This window comes from Nicotiana tomentosiformis, chromosome 4 (assembly GCF_000390325.3).
Source record: "Nicotiana tomentosiformis chromosome 4, ASM39032v3, whole genome shotgun sequence".
Classification (NCBI taxonomy): Eukaryota; Viridiplantae; Streptophyta; class Magnoliopsida; order Solanales; family Solanaceae; genus Nicotiana; species Nicotiana tomentosiformis.
Genome location: NC_090815.1, coordinates 14,509,852 through 14,531,011, shown reverse-complemented (window position 1 = coordinate 14,531,011; position 21,160 = coordinate 14,509,852). Strand labels below are relative to the sequence as shown.

At 35.9% G+C, this 21,160-nt stretch overlaps 2 protein-coding genes across 2 annotated transcripts; both read right to left on the bottom strand.

Annotated features, from left to right (window-relative positions):
* Positions 1–339: 339 nt before the first annotated feature.
* On the bottom strand, positions 340–2,281 carry LOC104114637 (E3 ubiquitin-protein ligase RGLG2-like). Its single transcript, XM_070199577.1, has 2 exons — positions 2,152–2,281; positions 340–1,410 (listed from the first exon to the last, which is right to left on the bottom strand). The coding sequence occupies exon 2, from the start codon at positions 1,403–1,405 to the stop codon at positions 416–418; it is 990 nt and encodes a 329-aa protein (XP_070055678.1). The 5' UTR covers positions 1,406–1,410; positions 2,152–2,281; the 3' UTR covers positions 340–415.
* A 2,685-nt stretch (positions 2,282–4,966) lies between these two features.
* LOC104114631 (exocyst complex component EXO70A1-like) lies at positions 4,967–16,023 on the bottom strand. Its single transcript, XM_009625118.4, has 12 exons — positions 15,677–16,023; positions 15,476–15,571; positions 12,676–12,881; positions 11,873–12,124; positions 10,794–10,932; positions 10,515–10,727; positions 10,151–10,356; positions 7,491–7,691; positions 7,299–7,398; positions 6,279–6,388; positions 6,039–6,185; positions 4,967–5,542 (listed from the first exon to the last, which is right to left on the bottom strand). The coding sequence occupies exons 1-12, from the start codon at positions 15,845–15,847 to the stop codon at positions 5,425–5,427; spliced, it is 1,959 nt and encodes a 652-aa protein (XP_009623413.1). The 5' UTR covers positions 15,848–16,023; the 3' UTR covers positions 4,967–5,424.
* Positions 16,024–21,160: the final 5,137 nt, after the last annotated feature.

Here is a 21,160-nt window from a genome sequence, read left to right as displayed (position 1 = left end):
ATGACTAAGAGGTCGCCCAGAAAGTCGTCATTGAAAACCTTACTTCTACTTCTTGTAGTGAGTGTCTTCCAAAAATATAACATCCCTTGATAAATAGACTTTATTTTTGACAGGATCAAAATATTGTCGGAAATATATTTGAGATTTGTTGACATACTAAAGATTCTTGTTTGAGATTTGTTGGAATAAATATGCAATGTGCAAAGCATCCCAGGCAGCCTTGGCAGTGGCTGTAGCGGCGAAGTAGCAGCAAGTGTAGGATAAATCGAAGGAAGTAGTGATTGATAAACCAGAAACTTGCTCCACATTTACAAAAAACTTAAAAAGAACAAACTTTAACACCAGAAAGCATTCAGTGATTGATATTTGGCATAGTGGAACCTCATTGTCATGAGATATAACCCTAGAAAAGTGACTAAATTGCACCATAGGGAGGAGGAGGGAGAGGAATCGTGCCAATTTCCAGCCCTCGACGAGCACCCAAAATGTTCAGCTCGAGAGTTGCCTTGTACTGAGAAGGTATTTCCATCAATGCTGCCAATGCAAACTCTGCTTCTATCCTGGACCAGTTCACATTTTTTGACATGATTTCTGTAAAATTAACAAACTGGAAATTGTCAAACGCTCGAGCAGGTATATTGTCATCGAATTCCCTCATCATATCCCACGGCCCATCTCCAACCCCAACTACAACAATAGACAAGGCATATTGGCTTGCTTTCACAATTGCTTCAACTGTTCTCTTCTCTTGAGGGCTTAATTGACCACGCGCAGCATCTACACTTGTTGTAACCTGTCCATCTGCTATTATCAACAAAACATGGTATTGGCCACCACTCTGCTCTACAATACTGATTGCCATTTCAATAATAGGAGCAAACGACGTTGGTCCAGCAAGGCGTAATTGAGGAACTAATTCTCTATATCGACTCAGTACTTGCTCGAATCCATAACATACTTTCTCATCCTGATAGAAACTGAAGACTTGTTGGTCATGTGTTGAGGCATCACCAAATCCAAAACAAGGAATTAAGTTGTCCTCATCAAACTTTGATAGTGTTCTTCCAATGATAGATATTGCTTGTTCATATGGATTTTGCTGATTATCCGCGATATGATGCAAACTTTTCCCTTGGAATGACCTTGCACCGGTCCACTCATTGCTCTTGGTAAAATCGATGCCAACAATTAAGTTCGAAGACTCTAGTCCTGCACGTGCAAGCGCATCAGTAACCTGTTCTATGCTGTTGTAGTCATCGTTGATCTTTGAATATTTCCTTGATGCAGGAAGTGGACCACAATATGCCTGATAAGTCGGATAATTGTAGCTTGGTTGAGTATATGATGACTGCGGATTGCCTGAATATCCGCCAGTTTTTGGCCTCTTTGAACACTTGCCACCCATGAAATCTGCAGTTTGTAATATCTCTCAAACACTTCAATTGATATAGCAAACTTTGTAACATTAACTAGCTAGTTAAACGATTTACTCAATCTTTTTACCACCTAGTAAATGATAGGTTTAACTTTGGCACTTCAATTTTTAATGGTCTCTTCGCATAAATGATGATTTTCAACATTCTCTGAATCAAGTCATATATACCACCAAGACATATTGATTAATACATAGTCTCGTGGGAAAACTTGAGTTGCGCGAATACTTCATTTGTGGTGCCACACCCGTGTCGACACGACACTGACACTAAGTATGGGTGTGGGATACGTAGCGGATCTAGTCAAATTTTGACCGTAAACTACGAAGATATTAGATATAAGATTTGGCATTTTGATATCTCAAAACAAAAGCGATTGTAGATTTCTAGATGTCTACTTACAACTTGAGAATAAAAGATTATGTTACTACACTCTACATGCTACATGCAAGTTTTCCACATAATGTCTCATAATTTAGGCATATTTTTATAGCTCTACTTTTAAATATAGTCGAATCCAATGCAAGCACATGTATCCGTACCTAGATCCATATTCATAATCTTAAAATTTCAATCTTGATGGATCCGACCTCTGGATCTGCACCCGTTTGGACCGAGCCTGAGGGTTCAATTCTATATTGCGAAAGATTACATAATAATGTTCTAAACATGCAAGAAAGTGTAATATTTTGGCTAATCTGAAAGTGGGAGTAAATACCTGTTGGAAACTTTCTTGAACTTCCTTGTCTTGCAGATATGCTTCCCAAGAATTGTAGTGTAGTTCGGACGGTTTACTGCATTATATTTATAATATCAATTCTAATCCCACTCCAAGTAGGTAATTCCAATAGGAATTGTTTCTTTCCATATTAATAATTTTTTTGTACTGGGAAAAAAAAAAAGAACAATCATATTCCGTTTGGGATCAACTAATTTTTTCTATCTGATAAAAAATAATTGTAAAACTCTAAATTAAATAATCTTCTTACAAGAATCAAACATTTGTATGTGTGCGACTCCACGTTCAAAACTAGAGCCTATTTGACCAAATTTTGAGAATCTGCTTATTTTGAAAAATGTGTTTTTCATAAGAAATGCTTTTTGAAAATAGTTTTGGATAGTAGTAATTTATGTTTGTCCAATACATTTAAGGATGTTAATATTAGAATATCAATTTATGTTTGATCAATCTTTTCAGAAAGTACTTTTGAGTGTCATGTTATAATAAATATATATAGAAATTCACTTTACAAATAATATTATTTAACTAGATAAATAGTTTTAAATATTTCTTATGATAGATTGTAGCTAAACATTTAGTTTCATTTAATCTAAATGTATAAAGTAAAATAAGTATAATTAAACCAACAATATGGCACTTGACATTTCATACGGGTATTTTAATTGTTAAGATGATTTAAGTAGGGATAGTTTGATATATATAAATTTTTGTTAAGGATATTGTTGTCACGAATAAAATTAAAAATAACTTCTACTTCTACTTCTGCTTCTACTTTTTGGGAAAAGTTATTTTTCTGACTTCTTCTCCACGATAGGAAAACAGCTTCTGCTGCCACGCAAAAGCACTTATTTTTTTCTGAAAGCTTGGCCAAAAACCTCAATTCTCCAAAAGAAGCTTGACCAAATAGGCTATAAGACTTGCCTCTTCTAACTCTTTTTAATGTAGCTTAGTAGATAATACAAAATCCAGTCTTATGTTCTTTTTTCTGTTATTCTACTACATTAGTTAGCTATTAATTTGTAACTTTGAATTATAGCAGATATGGAAACAAAGATCGTGAAGGATTGTGGTTGGAGGGATAGGATATACCTCGATACTTACCAAAGCTCTTGGGTTCGAGGCCTGGAAATAGAGAAAATCCGTTAAAATAGCACGGGCTAGCCAGTTTTCGGACTGGTCATTCAAAAATAGTCGGTGTTTGCCAAGTCATTGAAAAATAGCCACTATTTTGCTGCAACAGAGATTGGTCCAGCATAATATGCTGGAGTTCCAGCAAAGTATACTGAAACTCCAAACTCCAGTATAATATACTGGAGTTCCAGTATATTATACTGGAATTCCAGTATATTATGTTGGAGTATTTTCCGGATTTTGAACAGTGTTTTCTTTCAGATTTATCTTTATATGAAAAATGGCTAAATTTCAATGACTTTTGAAACTGTGTCTATTTTTGAATGACCACTTGTAAATCTGACTATTTTTGAATTTCTCCCGATAGTGTAGCACTTCAGAAATTCTCAAAATGCGTAAAGCCTAGTTGAAAGTTTATCAAGTACTCCCTCTGTTCCTACATAGAATTTTTAAGTTTTTTTGGGAATAAAATTTACATATTTGAAAACTAAATAAAGAGTATTATAGACCCTTATGGTCGGACCCTTTCCCGAACCCCGCGCATAGAGGGAGCTTAGTGCACCCGGCTGTCTTTTTAAATAAAGAGTACTATAATTAACAATTCAAAATATTTTAATAGTAGGGTGTTTAATGAAGTTCTGTTAGCATAATCATTATCAGCTGGTTTGGTATAGCTGTTTGTCTACAATCAAAATGCCAAGGAGGGGTACAAGGTGGATTTTCATTCAATCTTTTCTACAGCATGAAAATTTGCACAAGCAAGTCAATAACTATGTAACATTATTTTCTCAGTTAGTTGCAACAATCTAATTGTTACCATTATGTATTCAATACAGTCAAATACAAGGCTAGACATCAATATACATCAAGACTGCAATTTTTTTAATGACCGAGAAATTCATCCGGGGCCATTCCTCATGACCAAACGCGGCCTTCAAAACTCAGGGATAATAGGTCTGCCCCTCTACCCTTCTCCGCTTAAATATCAGTCATAGTTCGCATGGCGCAGGGATTGAACCTTTGAAGTCAAAAGTCCCTCAATCAACCTTTGCGACTTGAACTAAGCCTTGGGGGCGAGCGTAAAGATTATCTATTCTATATCACTGAAATTGAAGGGAAGAAAGAACTTAAGCTTCCATGAACTAGAAAGAAAGAAAGGCAAGAGGAAAGAATAAACTGAGGGAACTTGAACATTCATCTTACTTAGCAATTAGAATGACTAATTTTCTCTTAAAATAAGTCAAGGAATTTCAATAACATGACATATAAAGCATGGTTCAGCCAATTCAATTTGGCACCTGCACATTGGAGCTCCATAGAAGTGGTTAAGTATAGCTAAACAGATAGAAATGAGTTAGGTGAAAGTGTCCCACAACCTAACACTTTTAGGAAAGTTGAAGAGTCTCTTTAAGTTACTTGCTCTTGTGCCTAATGCCAAAGATCTTGTGAATGCTAAACCTACACATCACATGTTCAAAATAATCTTTCATTTCTATTACTAATTTTTCAAATAAAATAAATTAAAGAACCGGCTCAAATTCATCGCTCAGCAGTTCAGAGTAGAGTGTCAACAAAAAACACCATAGCCGCCTTTCAAGCTGGGGTGGAAAAAGCTCATTCACCTCAAGTAGGTTCAGACTCAACTCAGTGACCAAGCATATGAGTAATTAAATGGCATAATACTAACATTATCATTAAATTGTTGAATCATTGTCAAATATAGACTAGCCAAGAAAAACTCTGAACCTTAGGACCAAAAAAGAGCTCCCAAGAGAGAATATCAAAACAGTTTGCTATACAAAACCACACAAGCTATGTTGACTACAACACGACCTTAACAGAAGCACGGCATTTTTGGACACGAGATTTGACAAACCATAATACTTGGACAGGTTCCGTATCCAAATATAAGTGAACTTCTCTATACAGCTTGCTCTTTTTATTTTTCACTTTTTATTGCAAATCCTGTTGATCCTGAACATAGAGTAGTGAATGGAGAACCATAATGCTGCCACCAATTTGGTGCAAGAACTCAACCATGTAGCAACTATATCAGCAATGGCAGAGGAGAGGATAGTGCAGAGAGCATAGCTGACCTCAAAAGTGGCTAGCTGAGGTTCACCGTTTGGGCTCATTTAACGTCTTACCCTCAAAGAATTCACCAAGCATACGGTCAAGATCTTCAGCTGAATATCTGATGTACTTTTGGGAGTTTTTACCACTCTCAACTAAAGGCCTGACAGACAGGAAAAAGGAGCATTTTACATCATCTCAACTTTCCTATGGAATTAAACAACATAGGAAATACTCCTTATGTTCCATCTTATACGACACTATTACATATTTTGTTAAGTATAAAACTTGTGACATGTAGTACTACTTTATGTAGCTTCTAACTATGTAAATTTTATTCAGGAAAGAGTAAAGACTGGATTTACATAATTAGAAGGTTATACCCTCCTAGCAATGCGAATTATTTAAAGCATGAAGCAAAAGAACTGTCTCTGTGTCATATATTTAAAAGATGGCAAGTGACCAAATATCTTATTTTTTCCGTTTTAGTACTGGAATTGAATTTGAATAAAGAATTAATAGAAGACGGAATCACTGAAATCTTGTTTCATCTTCACTTGAAACTTGAGTAAGGAGCAACTATCTAGCTACATCACGTTAGAGGTTTCAATAAACAAGCATGCAAGAGAGAAATAATAGCAAAATCAAATAAAAAATACCCAAAGCGTTTAATGAAAGATCTGTATGCAGGCAGCAAAACTTCAGCGACCGCAAGCCTCAATGACTCTCGCAACTCAGTATCTGGAACAGTCCATTGAGTTTGCCGTTGATGAAGCTCTTCAAACTGCACATTGAATATCTTAAACCTGATAAAGAGTAAAAAAGTTATTCATATCAGAACCAAGATTAGATCATCACTGTTAACAAAAGTTTCTAAAATAAGAAACCTGAGAACCTACCTGTCTTTCACAATCGATCTTGAAACTCCACTACTATTCTGTCCATCTACACTACCAGAGTTACTGCCTCCAGATGATGTTAGCCCTTGAATTGATAGGCATTGAAGGATCTACTCAAGAATAAAACAAAGTGTTGATTAGGACAATTGTATGGGAATTTCATATTCTTTGTCCACAGTGATCATTCTCATGGCATGACATAATTCCACCATTTGAAAAGAATTTGACAGTTCAGAAAGAGCAGTTAATTTGCACATAATAAAAATTAAAGCGAAGGTAACTTTATTTTTTAAAACAAGTAAAAGAAAGGTAATTATAATTGCACCTATTCAATGTTCTTCATAATTTTATTTACTAATCTAGAGATGATTTTCCAAAAACGCACCCGATATGATAACTAGATTTAACATTCTCAGATACTTTAACAAACTGCACACCTACTTTAACAAAAACGATGCAGGAAACTTCCCCCTCGCTGGAAAACGAATAAGATAAATAGAAGTTTGCCAAACATTGAACTATCTGTGGTTGCATCTACCTAAGCTCTTCCTTTATAGAAACAATCTTGTTGGCAGCAAGCAAAGAGTTGATATGATGATGGAATTGGTTGCAAGGGAAGATTCTCCGAGACGGCAGGAAAAAGGAAATCTATGATACATATAAAGGTTAATGACCAAAGTGAGACGGTCTATCCCTTTTTCTACTTTGCAGTTATTGTCATGCGAAAAAAAAATGATCCTGCTCTATGCACTCACACAAGCTCTTGATATGGGGTAGAAAATGGAAGCTCATCAGGTGAGGGCAAATGATTCAAATAATAGTACACTAACTGATCAATCACCATAATCATAAATGAGACATGAAGCTGCAGAATAGAGCATATTCAGTAAAAGCAATAACCCAAAAACAAGAAATGAAGCAGCAAAAAAAAGCAAATCAGGACGAATGCCCATTCATCCCCCCCCCCCCCTTTTTCTTGAGGAAGGGAGTTGGAAGGAGGAAAAGCGAGATGAGCAATACCTTTGCCCAAGCAATTCTTTTATATTGATTTGCATGTTGTTGTACAACTCTCCGGTGTCGTTGCACCCAGTCATCCCCTAATAAATCTTTGGCTTCAGACCTGGAAGCAACAAAAAGATCAGCACCCAACCATAAAGCAATCGGACAACCTTTGAGCTTGTCATCAGCATCCTGATGTATAGTTAACTTAACCTGCGCACAGATCTGACCATATAGTGAATATTGTTCATAAGGAACAAGTGAGTCAGAGCAGGATCCTTATACTGCTTAGATTTCCCGTCCAAATTGCTTTGAAGAGCCTGCATTATACGCATAGTAACAGCAGCTAGCTGAGAATTTGAATCTCCTCCATTTTCAAATTCTTGGAATAGTTGCTTCAGTGTTGATTGATAGCTGAAACAAAAACATTATGCAACTCGTCAAGGCAATTATGTCAATAAAGACTGACAGCTTATCTACAGGCAGTTCCTTTCCTTAAAACAAAACAAATCCAATTCCTATGTACTCTTCTGCAGCAGATGTTTGCTCCAGAATAAAACCAACAAGCCTGGAGAAGCATTTCAGAATAGCCTAACAAGTCGTGGGTTCGAGCCCCACAGTGGGTGCTGTCCTTAAAATTACTTATTATTAAAAATATATATAAATGAAGAAGCATCACGGTGCCTGGAAAACCTATTTGATTTTATTCATACTGTATAAAGTACTTCTGCTTACTGTACAAACACACACACACACACAGCAGCAGCAGCATATAATGACATGTCCTCAGTTACATATGTTGGAGAAAATGACAAAATACTCCACGATTGTGCAGGTCAGATAGTGATAACGCAGAAACCATTCTACTGTTTCTGACCAAATAATTTAAAGAAAGCTACTCTGCCCACAGAAAATCCAGGAATAAATAGTTTCTGATAACTTATCCAGGAGCAAATAATACTCACTTAAATATTTTATTCTTGCATTCCAGACAAACAACCAAACACATCTTGCTCTTGCTGAATAAAGGTTTCACTCGGTCTGTTGAATAATAACATGTACACTATGATCAACTTCCTTTGAAATATTCTTTTTTGAACTTATTACTTCATTCCATGAAATGGACCTGAATTGAGCGGAATAGATATAGAGGATTCACAATCAACAGATTTGGAAGAGGCACCGTTGATTGATATTACGTCATTCCCCTACCCTTTTTAGTCTTCTTCCTCCAGAACAATTGCATTCACGAGTATTACGTAAACCTAAAACTACAAAATCTACACTTCTCTTAAAATAGGAATTAGTTGCCCTTGTAATACATAGTAATTGCCCATTTATTTTATACATCCTTTTGAAATCTGACAAATGCTTTCATTACTAATCTCTGTGACCAACTAACTTCACATCTGTCTCATTGGTTCCTTGAGATCTGAATTATGCAACCCACTGACGTAGTACCTCATCACTGTTGTAAGGCAAAGTGTTACCCACCCTCTCACTATATGCGGCCAGTCATCTTCCAGTTTCGACTAATACCACCTCCCATCCGACACTGCATATTAATCACTGAGCTTGACCACCTAGCTTATTCATCTTTAGGCGTCTCCTTTTTGATAACATTATTTTCTCATATGTAACGTGTATACTGAACGCCTTAAAGCTATGAAGAAGAAACAATTTCGACACAACTATTATCAACAAAAAAAAAACTTTTTCGACATAACTCAATTTATCCACCGGGTATATCAGGTGAGCAGCAAAGCGTAAAAAGATGGAAAAACAATAATGAGCTGATCGTCTGTTCTCCCTATGCTTAGCATTAACATAACAGCAGCATGAGGGTCAAGACCTCATACTATATTTGTTTCTCATAGCATAAATGTTAAGCTCAGCTCAGCTCTGGAGGATGATCAAATGCAGAGAGAGAGAGAAAGGCGGGGAGGGAGGGAGAGTCAAGAGCTCAACCTGTGCTCTGTGTATTGAATAAACTGAATGAATGAAAATGTAGGGGGGGGGGTTGATCTGTGAATGAATGAAAACGTAGGGAGGATTGATCTGTGATCGACTGAAAATGAACAATATATCTTCTACTTAACCAGTAACCGCTACCACAAATAAATCAGCTACCACTAACCTCCTACCTTAACAACCTAAATCAACTTCTTAATTTAGCAAGGACTACTTGCTGCTATTTATAATGCATCACAAGCATAGGTACAATCGGCCTGCAACTGGCTGTCACTATAGCATTCCTCATCTGCAATGATAAACATCCCACCAGCTTCATTGTTCCTTAAATCTGAGGCTTCAGAAAACTCTGACCAAACAAAGCAAAACGGTTTTCTGCAACCTTGCAGTCAAGCAAAATTTGATTAAGGTCTTTCCTAAAATATATGCTAATACAGTAGGTAAGTGAATCCTCAAAACCTTAAGGATCCTTCACATTAACCCTCGTGCCCAAATTGTGATTGGTGTTTTACAATTCCATATATGAATCCTGAGGCCCAACGTATTGCTACTACAGTTCTTAGTTTAAAAAGTTGCAACTAACCAGTTCCTTTGTGTGGTTCTATATGGCATGAGTATGATGATACTTATTCATCCACCCTAACGCTGAAAAAACCAAAGAAATACAGAGGTTATCCAGAAACCATGGCAATTAGAGCAAGTCTTATCTACTTTGCTGCTGGCACAAATTCTCATATTATGGCACACTAAAGAGTCCCCGGGATACCCACTCGGAACGTATTCATACAATTTAGTGAAGATGTGGTAAACTAGTAATATACCCTTGGAAGAAGAAAGCTACTATCGGACTTTGCCTCCTACCAACAAGCAAAAAAACATGTTATATAGTTGAGTGAACTTACTCAAACAGGAACTTCACATAATTAATCACATAGCTGGTCAAGGGATGGACAGTTCCATCTGAGACGGCAGTTTTAGTTGCATCCTTCTCAACTGCTTCTTCAAAGTCACTAAAGGTTTCTTGGGCTGTCTGGGCAAGTCGCTTTGTCAAACCAAAGGCAGATTCCCTAATTTCATTGCAAGCTTTACCTATGAAAAGTGATTCAATCTGCAGAAGAGCTCAAACTACATATTGTTAGTATATAAACCATGAAATTTGACCCCACAAAATTAAAGACTTCAACGATTGAGTGTTTGGCCTTGGACTGTCTTCCATGTAGGTAAAATGTTATGAATCAAATGCCTGTTTGCTAGTATTTCTCATACCTCTGAATGAAGTTCCCGCATTATTTCATACATATCTAGAAGCACAAATAACTTCTCAGGTGATCTTTTGCTTTTTGCAATTGCATCACCAAAACTAAGGAGCATTGCGACACTCGAGGTAGTAACTTCAGCAAAACATTGATCCTTGAGTGAATCAAATCCCTCAAATATTTGATCACACACTTTATGCTCCCCAGAAAATAACAATTTGACCTGTTCAAATAGCACTTTAGTCGAAGGCAAGCTTTTATCTATTTCCAGGGGTATTAGAGAACTTACAGCAATTCGCATAAAATGAATCCAATTTCCAATTTTAGCTTCCAGAACTTCCCATTGCATCTTCTGAACATCATCTTTGCTAAGTTTTTCCACTCCCAAAAGGCGAAGACTTTCTTCCAGTACAGGAGAACGCGTATCCCTATCGAGACATTTATAATCAAAAGAATAAGAAAATAGGCCGAAATGAGGAAAGGAATCATCAATAACTGTTGCAACGTGGATGTAAAAATTTCCAGGAAACTACTACTTATGTTCAATCATAAGAGAATAACCAAGAAACTTTTTCATGTATTTAGAATTGGCCTGATGCTTTCAATTCCTCATTGATCTCTATATATGCATCTCCACACTCTATTAACCCCAATACAACTGGTGAACAACAGAAATACCAAAAGTCGTCTCCTAAAAGAGTTCATCGAATGAAAAGGTAATTAAACCACAACTAGTTCTTTCCTTCTACTCTTCTGTTCTATGATAACTCCTACTCTTCTATTTTCAGGTTGGTTATAATATGAACAAATTTGAGGAAACTAAAAGGTCTCCCATCTATCAAGAAAAGGGCATCTTAGTATTTCACCTTTGAACTCTAAGTTAAAGGTGGAACTTGTAATGCTATAATCAAATTGGAGGTTTTGAGAAAGAGGCAAGGCTAGGGACCTACCTACCTCCCTCCCTCCCTTCTCTTCCTTAATGAGAAAAGAGCATTCTCTACTGCTATCGTTGTTGTTACTACGACTAAAGAATACCAAAAGCCTTAATAACCACTTTGATGAGCACCGTATTTACTGTATTGGACATTTAAACTTCTGCAACAAGCGCAAATTGTGGCAACAGTCTATAAGTTCGACTTTTGGTTCCAAATTAATCCACTCCGATTACGTGTCAAATTAAGCCACACATTGTCAAAGCATGTAAGGCAGTTATCTTAAGCTTCGCCTATTTCTAAACTGCTTAATAGAGAATAGTTCAGCTTTTAGCCGGTAGATTAATCTTTTCTCCAGGATATTATACTTAAAAAGCAACATTGTCTGTACAAGATGTCAAGATCATATAGTTCATGATTAGAAATAGATATTTACCTGTATATTTTTACAAATTGCTGTTGATGACCAGCTTGAATCATCTGTTGGGCTAAATCGTGCAGTAAAGGCAGGATCCTTGGAGGTATAAGAGCTGGCGGTGTGAAGACAGCATTTTCTGCACCATTTTGCTCAGCATTGCTATTGGACAGACGGTTCTTACCACTAGACTCCTGGTGTCCAGGTGATCCAGATGATGGTCGCATTGAATTTGGGAGACACTCAAAGAGCCGATCAGGTTCAACAGGTTTACTGAAAGTGTAGAATTCAGATTTAATCAAAAAACTCCATTGGAAGATCAAATAGCAGTATTTGGGTGCATTTCTTCTTCAGTATTGAAGCATCATTTGGAGTATTGAAGGTTAAGAACATAGGCAAGACATAGGATTTTAGAACTTATATAGCAACAGCTTACAAGGATATTCCTCACAAGATGCCCCTCGAATCTCAAACCCTAAAATGGTACTAGGGCATAATCACAACCTATATAAAGGATAACTTAAACAGCACTGAAACAACCATTTTAACTTCCTTATATACTTCACTAATCTTTTTTTTTTGAGATGGAAATACTTCACTAATCTTTATATGTCAAAAAGGAGAAAACTAAAATTCCTATCAATATTGATACTTGAATTTCAAATCAATCATAAGTCTACAAATAGGTTTTCATGGAATTCCTGCTGGGAAAGAATTTACACGCAAAGTATCTAGGAAACAGGATCAGAATAAAGTGTAAAATAAGGTTTCGAGAATAAGTCTACCAATAGAATATGTTGTAAGCAGTAAAAATGTTAGCAAACCTATAAGATAACAAGAGCTGCTTAAACTCCTCTTCGAGCTTTGAAATAGCCTTGGCTAGCAAACTATTAGCATGACTGAGCACTCCATCGCTACTCTTGAAGCTCTTGTTGTTGCTGAAGAAGCGAATATTGTTTCTCAGCTGTTCAATTGCTTGAAGATAACTTTCTAGATCCTCATGTGGCCCTTTAAGTATTTTAACTTCCGCCTAAAATAAAGGTATTATTAATTAAGAAGTTCTAAAATAAAAATGTACATTTAAGAAAGACCAACTTTATCCGAAAAAATTTATCACAAAGATATAAAGGATTCTTCGCAGCTGATAAGGCAAAAAGGGACTACAACATTAAAGTGGATTTTCTTTCACTTTCTCATTTGTGGATCCCAGGGAAGAGCAGTTTAACCAGTACAGCAAAAGCAGAATATTCTTTCTAAAATCATATCCCAGCTACACTCACTTTTTACAGGGGGAAATGTAGCAGCAAACACTTATTCTTTTCAAATTCTACAGGGGTATTTTGCTGGCAGTCTTTGGGTTCAACTTTTACAATCCTGAAGGTTTGGGTATTGGAGAAGCCACTCTTTTGCCCTTCTCTTTTGATCTTGTTATAAAATTGGAGAGCCCAAAATGATAGAAGCTGGAATGAAACAAATTTTCTGCATCATGAAATAAGAAGAAAGAACTGAAAAATTATATAACAAGAAAATATTTTTTTTCAGTTCTCGCAGGTAAGTTTATTCAAGACAAAGCGACATTTGCTCCATCGTGAAGCACCCTCAGATGATGAACATTGACTCTTCCGTCATTGTTTCTGAGAGACCACTTCAAACAAGAACATCATGTTCTTCCACTCTGTGAGCTTGGGGTTAGGATTTGTTTCTCCTTTATCATTCTCCAGGTCCAGGGTGGCTGATAGTGGTTCATCTTTTACAATTTGGCTGTCCTTTAAAGTACGCATGAGTTAGAGAATTTTTGTCCTAACAGTTTCAACTTGATAGAACAAGTAGCGATGGCCGATGAGTTGGTAAGTGAAGAGGTGAAAATGTGAGGCTGGAGTTTGAAGGAGAGGTCATGGCCGGATGGTTCAGAGAGATCTTGAGGATCATGCTTCAAGTTTGAGCCTAAACTCTAGTACCACGAAGAAATTCAAGAAAGGAAATGGATAGTGAAACGTAATTTCTTTCCTGTCCTATGTTCATGTAGGAGGGGTATACTTATACACTACACAAATGTTATCCCTATCACACTTCTAGGAAGATTATGCTCATCTATATCTATTTGTATACATCTGATAGACTGAAACTTATCAAATAGATATTGGCGGTGAGTTCCGGTTTATCTTGAACACTAAGGTCTCATTTGTTTGAACTTAATAAAGGTCTGAATCGTTATTATTCAGATCTCAATCGTTAAGTGTGTTTGTTTCTAGTTAGAATCTTGATCATCGAGATCTCAATCATTAAATGCATTTGATTTTTTTTCTTTTACAACTACTTAGCGGGTCTGCTACATATTTGAATTACTAAGACCTATAATAGAGTTCTAATATTATTAAATGTTATTCATTCAAGGATTTCTGAATAGAAATTATTTCACCATAACTCCAGCCGCCTACCACTGTCAACTACCACCACCAAGTCACCACACTCAGCTGTCACCACCATCAATCACCACATTCAATTGTCACCACTACTAACCAACATTTACAATATCACCACCAACAACCGTTACCATGACCACCACCAATCACCACCGGAAATCACCGGCATGAGCCACCGTCACATATCGCCAACCACCACTATCGGGCTGTTAAGCACTTCCCGAATATATTCCTTTCTATTCTGTGGACACCGCACAAAAGGGACCTTGGCTTCACTTGTCGTGGTAAGACCACCTCTTTATAAGCTTTCCCTATCGCTCTGATGAACCTCTTTCTGCCTGTTCTCTAGAGTTCAACAACAGATTTTTGCCTATCCCTTCTTTGTCCATTAAGATGAAGGACGACTAAGCAATTATGCTATCATTGGAACCCCAAACTAAAAACTACAACTAGAAATCCAGCTTTAAGTGGTCAATATTATCAGAAACTCACTCTCTGGAGAATTTTATTGACAAGCATGAGTGACGAAGGGTCTTGTGTTACAATTTTTGGGGGTAAAGAAGATGTTCTTGTTCTTCAATTCCCTAAACTCATTTCAGTTTTCAAGATTGGGTTGGTGTTCTGATAGGTAAGAGGTGTAAGAACCGCGAGGTGTGAAGCCTGATCGTTCTAAAGAATGAAAATTTTTAGAAAATGAGAGATTTTAAAAAAATAAGTAAAAGTATAATGAAATATAGTCAGATAATATTATGATCTGAACGCCATCTTTCAACCAATTTTTTGGAAATTCTGTTATTGACAAGGGCAATATTTTGCTTGTACATCAATCGAAAAGAGGCAGCTGCAAATGCTATCAGTGGTTCTTCCTTCCTATCCCATCTATCTATAAGAGAGGCAGCTGCAAATGCTATCTTCCTTCCTATCCCATCTATCTATAAGAGTTGCTTGATTCACCCCAACATTCAGTTGTCACCACTACTAACCACCACTTACAATATCACCACCAACAACCGTTACAATGACCACCACCGACACATATCGCCAACCACCACTATCAGTTGCCACAACCACCACCATTAACTATCACCAGCACCCACCACCATATTCATGTTCAATTAAGTAAACTAAAAGGAGCAATGTCTATCAGATCTAAGCAAACCAAACGACAAAACAAACTATAGAGGCTAAAGCAAAATCAAACCTGACGAGAAATATCAAATTGGGACAGTATAACCTCAGCAGCCTTTAAAGTCTTATCAATATTTCCATGAGCTTTCCTAATAGCATGAGTCCTTATCTGCAAACAATACAAGATTGACTAAAACTGATCAAAAATGTAATTGCAAACAAATTAGCAAGTACTGACCACAAAATTAGATCAGGAAAAAGGAAAATTGCTGACCTGAGTGGGACGCATAGCAGTGTCAAGAGCAGAAAGGCGGTGATCAAAAGAACCCAAGATATTGACCACATTGTCTGTAATGGATTGACTCTTCTCCACTGCATCTCTCATCATTTTTGCTCTTTCACTTAGCACATCTACACCTCCTCCTGTGTTTCTTGGTATACCCATCTTCTTCAGTTCTTCTCTGTGTGTGTGTGTGTGTGTGTGTGTGTGTGTGTGTGTTTTCTAAAGAAAGGTAATTGGGAAGGAATGAAAGCAATAATGGAAAAATGGAGGAAAATTGGTTGGGGGGGGGAGGGGGATGACTGATGAAGAAAGGGGTCCAAGATTAGTTGAAAATGGTGGACCGATGTTTTTTCTTTCTTTGTAAGTTAGATCCTTTTAAATAAAAAAAGTTAGATCCTCTCTTCAAATGGTGTTTCTAATATGGTCAACTTAGAAATTAAGTATCATAACCCATAAGGGTATGTTTCTCTATTTTTTTTTCATTCTTTTTCTTGTTTTGATTTTTGTTTGACTCGTATCTTTTTATATTTGAATCATATTCTATTAAGAAATTTATATGCTTCCACTTTGGAATTGATTAAAACTCTACAAAAAGAAGTCAAATGCTCGGACTTTGTTTTGTGTTAAGAGCATAATAATGCATAATGTATAGGTTTATGCGCACATCACAATTCTCATGTTCCAACTCTAACGCGGATAAAAGCATAATATTTAAGTTTAAGAGGATTTTTGGGGTAAAATACTACTTTGTGGCTATTGATTAAAACATAGCAAACATTTTTAATGTATTTAAAAAAGGGATTGTCACACAAATAGCTTGTGAGATTTAATGTTTATTTTTTCTATACGATATATATTGATTATACATAGTGTTTTATATATATATATATATATTAAAAGAGTTAATACTCTAAAACTCGCCTAAACTATACAATCTTTGTCAATTGCCTACCTAAACTATCGCATGTCCCAGAAAACCCCCCTAAACTATATAGCCCTTCACAATATAAACCCCTCGTCGTATTCTTACTAGTGCGTATAATACACACTCCAAATTATTTTTAAAATCTGCCATGTGAAAATCTACGAGAATATTTATTTAGCTTAATCTAAAAATCAGACTTAATTAAGATTCTAATACTCTTTATTATATCATTATAAAAAATTATACGATAAAAATAAAAAAAGAGACTAGTTTAGATAGGGAACTGACAAAAGTTTAGACAGAGAACCGACAAAAATTATATAATTTAGGCGGTTTAGGATATTAACTCATATTAAAAAAGCAATAGTGACCCTCCGCTTCTTCTCCGTTTCTTCGTGCTTTTTTTGCTTCTCCTTCTTGCTAAGACAATAAAGAGAGTGAATGCACGTATTATGCTTCAATCCCAAACTAAACTCCTTTGCGCAATATCAACTCCAATTCAAACCTCTAAACTTAATTTTTGAGGTACGGAGTTTAAGAAACAAGAAAGATTTTTCAAATTTATGATCTAAAACATATCATAGAAATTTATATGACTATAAATCATCTCATTAAGAATAAAATAAAAAATTTAATAAAATTACATTATTTCTGCATAAAGAAGTATGATATTTTTTTTGGGACACACTAAAAAGAAAAGTACGAATTATAAATTGAGAAAGATGGAGTATATATGATGCATAGCCACTTATTGTTGCTAATCGTTGTGCGAAGATTGTAAGGGTCGTTTGGTATAACGGTAGGATAAACAAGGTTATCCCATAAAATTAGCTATTCCACTTTCTATATGAGATAGCTTATTCCATCATTTTAGTATAAAATTTATCTCGGAATTAACTAATACCTTTAACCAAACATGGGATATATGCAATCCCAAATTCTATCTCGAAATTATTATTCTTATTCTGGTAACCAAATGACCCCTAAGAATACTACAACTACCGTAGAAAAGTGCAAAAAAATAATAAAGGTGAATATAATATGTATTCTTGTTAACTCTTTAACTATCATAGAGTAAAAAAATGCAAACTGAGAGAAACTATCTTTTCGGGGAAAGTTTAGGTCTTACCGAATCACGCATAGAGATATAGATAACACACATAGAGCTAGCGGTATTTTATAACTAATTAATTGAGCAGTTGCCCATAAACTACCTAAAAACGAATATTTTTTATTTAATTCACATCCCGACATAAGAAGTCCAATGGGATCAATACTTAAAATGGCAATCCCGAAAAAAAAAACAGAAATACTAAGATAGGCTAGAACAAAGTGATCACCAAAATGAATTACTAAATCACTTACAAAGATAGATATTACTGCTATGAATGGTCAAATACTGAATAAACGAGTATCTCTTGTAGATGGAATAAGGTTCTCTTTCAAAAGTAATTTTATCTCATCTGCTGGAACTTGAAGAATTCATAAGGTTCCATACGAAGTTCTCAACTATATACATTAAATCTTATATAGGATCTTTATATAAATAGTTGGCCAAATCTACTGTTTACTTTTTCTAGCCGATATATAGAGACTATACACGATTATATGTATATATTTATATTTACCAACTATTTTTAGTTTAAGTAGCAGGGTGAGGCTATTTAGGTTAATTCTTCAAACTTAATCTCTAAACAAGCAATTTTAACTTCAAGACAGTTTATTCAAGAGTTGTTGAAACTTCATGCACCTTATATCGAGGCTGATGTTGTTCGCTTTTCATACGAGTTGCAAGTTAATAATAAGATGGTATTTTGCTAATTTATTCATACCTTTTTCTTGAGTTTTAAGGTTATTTAAGTAAGATTTAATAGCTTTAACTAACTTAATTTGGTCGATTTCAGATGTTTGAGCTTAAATAAAATATTTGACAAAGGATTGGATCAAAAAGGATGAAAAGAGATGGAATTTGAAGCATAAGATTGAAGAATTTGAATATTGAAAAGTGGAGATGGCTCCACTAAGGTCAATCGGGAGCCAAAACTGGGGTGCAAAAGTGCATAAAAAATGGCTAAGTCGGGAAAATTTGGAGTAAACTGCCCAACTTCACGATCTTGAACGTCTCCACGAACTGCTCCACGATCTTGAAGGGCATCTAGAGTAAAGAATTGTGCAAGTATAGCCCAGCTCCACGATCTGAATCGTGGAGCCATTTCAGCCCACGAACTAGGCCACAAACATCAGCATCTCCACGAACAAAGCCACGAGGACACCTGAAGCATTAAAGCTAAACGTGGAGACGATCATTAATCGGCTCCACGACTAGAAACCGTAGGGGTACTTTTGTTAGATATTGCAAACGATTATAAATAGCAATATAAGTCATTTTTAGTGTATCTTTGACCCATTTGAACATTGAAGAGTAGCTTTTGGAGTTTCCCTTTAAGAGTTTTGGGTAGTTTCATTATAGTTTGCTTAATTAATATGTTTAGATTATCATTTATCTTTGTATTTTTTTCTTTATTATGTCTAGCTAAGCTTCTTAAGCTAGGATTGTGAACCCTAAGTGGGGTTATATTTTTGGGTTGTTAATATAAATTCGAAGTTTGATTAAGCTTTGTATTATCTAATTACTCCATACTTTATTGATTGATTTTGTTGTTGCAAACACTAATTCATGCCTATTTTGCTTGTTCGAGCTTGGAAGAGTAGAACTTAGCTTAGATGTAAAGTAATTAGCAAGGAATTAAGTGGGTTAATTACTTGATTAATGAAATCTAGCTAAGAATAGTGTGATATATACTTGGACTAATCAATTGCTTATCATTGAGTCTTAGTTGGCTTGGAAGAGCAACTTGGGGTAAAAATCTCTTATTGTTGGAAGACATTAAGTTAGTAGAATAGAAATTAAAGCCATAACATATGCTTAATTAACTAGAATTGAACATTTGTATACCCAAAAGCATAACCTACACGAAGAGGAAGCAATCCTAACGCTTTTCTCTTATTTGTTACAACTTCATTTTTACTCGCATTCTAAGTATTCGATAAAATTCCTAAACTAGTTTTCATAGTAATTTTAGAAGTAACCTTAGAAGTAATTGAACAACCACTCTTCGTTTGAAGATTACATTAAGAATCACCAAGTTTACACACATTTGGACACTCTAACACACACATACTCCTTGTGGGATTTGACCCCAACCTTGTTGGATTTATTATTGCTAACGATTGTAGTACGCTTCATTAAGAGGTGTAGGATTGGACGTTAGCACCCATATTTAAGAATAAAAGAATAAAGACTTGACTGGACGATATTCACGAGCAGATGATAAACATGAGTGAAGAAGAGTCTTATGTTACCATTTTTGGTGGTAAAGAAGATGTTCTTGTTCTTTTATTCTCCAAACCCACTTCAGCTTTCAAGATTGGGTTGGTGTTCCAATAGATGAGAGGTGTGAAGCCAGATCGTACTAAAGACAATGAAAAAATTTCGAAAATGAGAGATTTATAAAAAATAAGTAAAAGTAAAATAAAAGATAGTCCTATATTGACAAGGATGAACTTTTTCACGAAGAAATGTTCGCGCCCAACTGCTTGTATATCGATCGAAAAGAAGCAGCTGCAAATACTATCAGTATTTCTTCCTTTCTATCCCATCTATCTATAAGAGTTACTTGATTTGCCCCCATCTTTAATAGGATTGGACTAAGTTCGGGCAGATCTCCGTCCCATTTCATGGGCTTCTATGAAAGAAGGCGGCGCAAAGGAGGCTCGAGGGCTTGTTAAGGAAGGAAAGGGTGGAAAATGAAAGGCATTTTCTGGTCCCCCTAAGCCGGGGGTGCTTGGGGGGGGGGGGGGGCACGAAGAAACAAGGGAATGAAATGCCGCTTCCAAAACTTTACGGTTAACTTACCACAATAGGACGAGAGGGAGATGCCTCAGACTAAGAAGAAAGGGCGAAGGAAATGGCCCCAAAAGAAAGGAAAGCTAGGACATGAAGTACCTTCCCCGTAAAAAAGGTGGAGCTATGTAGGCTTGCAAGCATAGGCTAGACAAGCGGTACACTGAACATCAACCCAATCTTGACAAAAAAAAAAGGAAAAGCAAGTACACTCTTTAACGCCTGGTACATGAGCATTAGCAAATGAGAATGTGCGTGCAAACATTAGTTGTGGAGGGCGCTATAGGCATTAGCATAGACAGGTGTTGATAAACATGAACTATGGAAAGACTACAAAGGTAAGACTTTGATCACTGAAAGAGTATTTCTTTTTCTTCTTTTTTTTGTTGGTCAATATTTTATACTAGACTAAATTAACAAAATGTTCACATTCCTAAATTTAAAAACAAATGTCGGACCAAATCAAAGTGCAGATCATCAATTTTTAAGTCGACTTGAGTCAGTTTTTTCATTTTAGACTTTAAGTAGGGACATTATTTAAAGATGTCTATTAGCATGAAGTACTAAATGAATGCATCAAAGCTCCATCTATGTGAAGTTGTCCATATTGTGAGTCCCAAACTCAAGTGAAGGAAGAACATTATGG

What these genes read in the sequence shown, in the direction of transcription:
- LOC104114631 (XM_009625118.4), bottom strand. Translation starts at nt 15,847, where the DNA reads ATGGGTATACCAAGAAACACAGGAGGAGGTGTAGATGTGCTAAGTGAA. An exon ending in ATGGTCAGATCTGTGCGCAG is followed by an intron (nt 7,399 to 7,490) that starts GTTAAGTTAACT and finishes TGTTGCTTCCAG; the next exon opens with GTCTGAAGCCAAAGATTTAT. An exon ending in AGATCGATTGTGAAAGACAG is followed by an intron (nt 6,186 to 6,278) that starts GTAGGTTCTCAG and finishes ACTCTTTATCAG; the next exon opens with GTTTAAGATATTCAATGTGC.
- LOC104114637 (XM_070199577.1), bottom strand. Translation starts at nt 1,405, where the DNA reads ATGGGTGGCAAGTGTTCAAAGAGGCCAAAAACTGGCGGATATTCAGGC.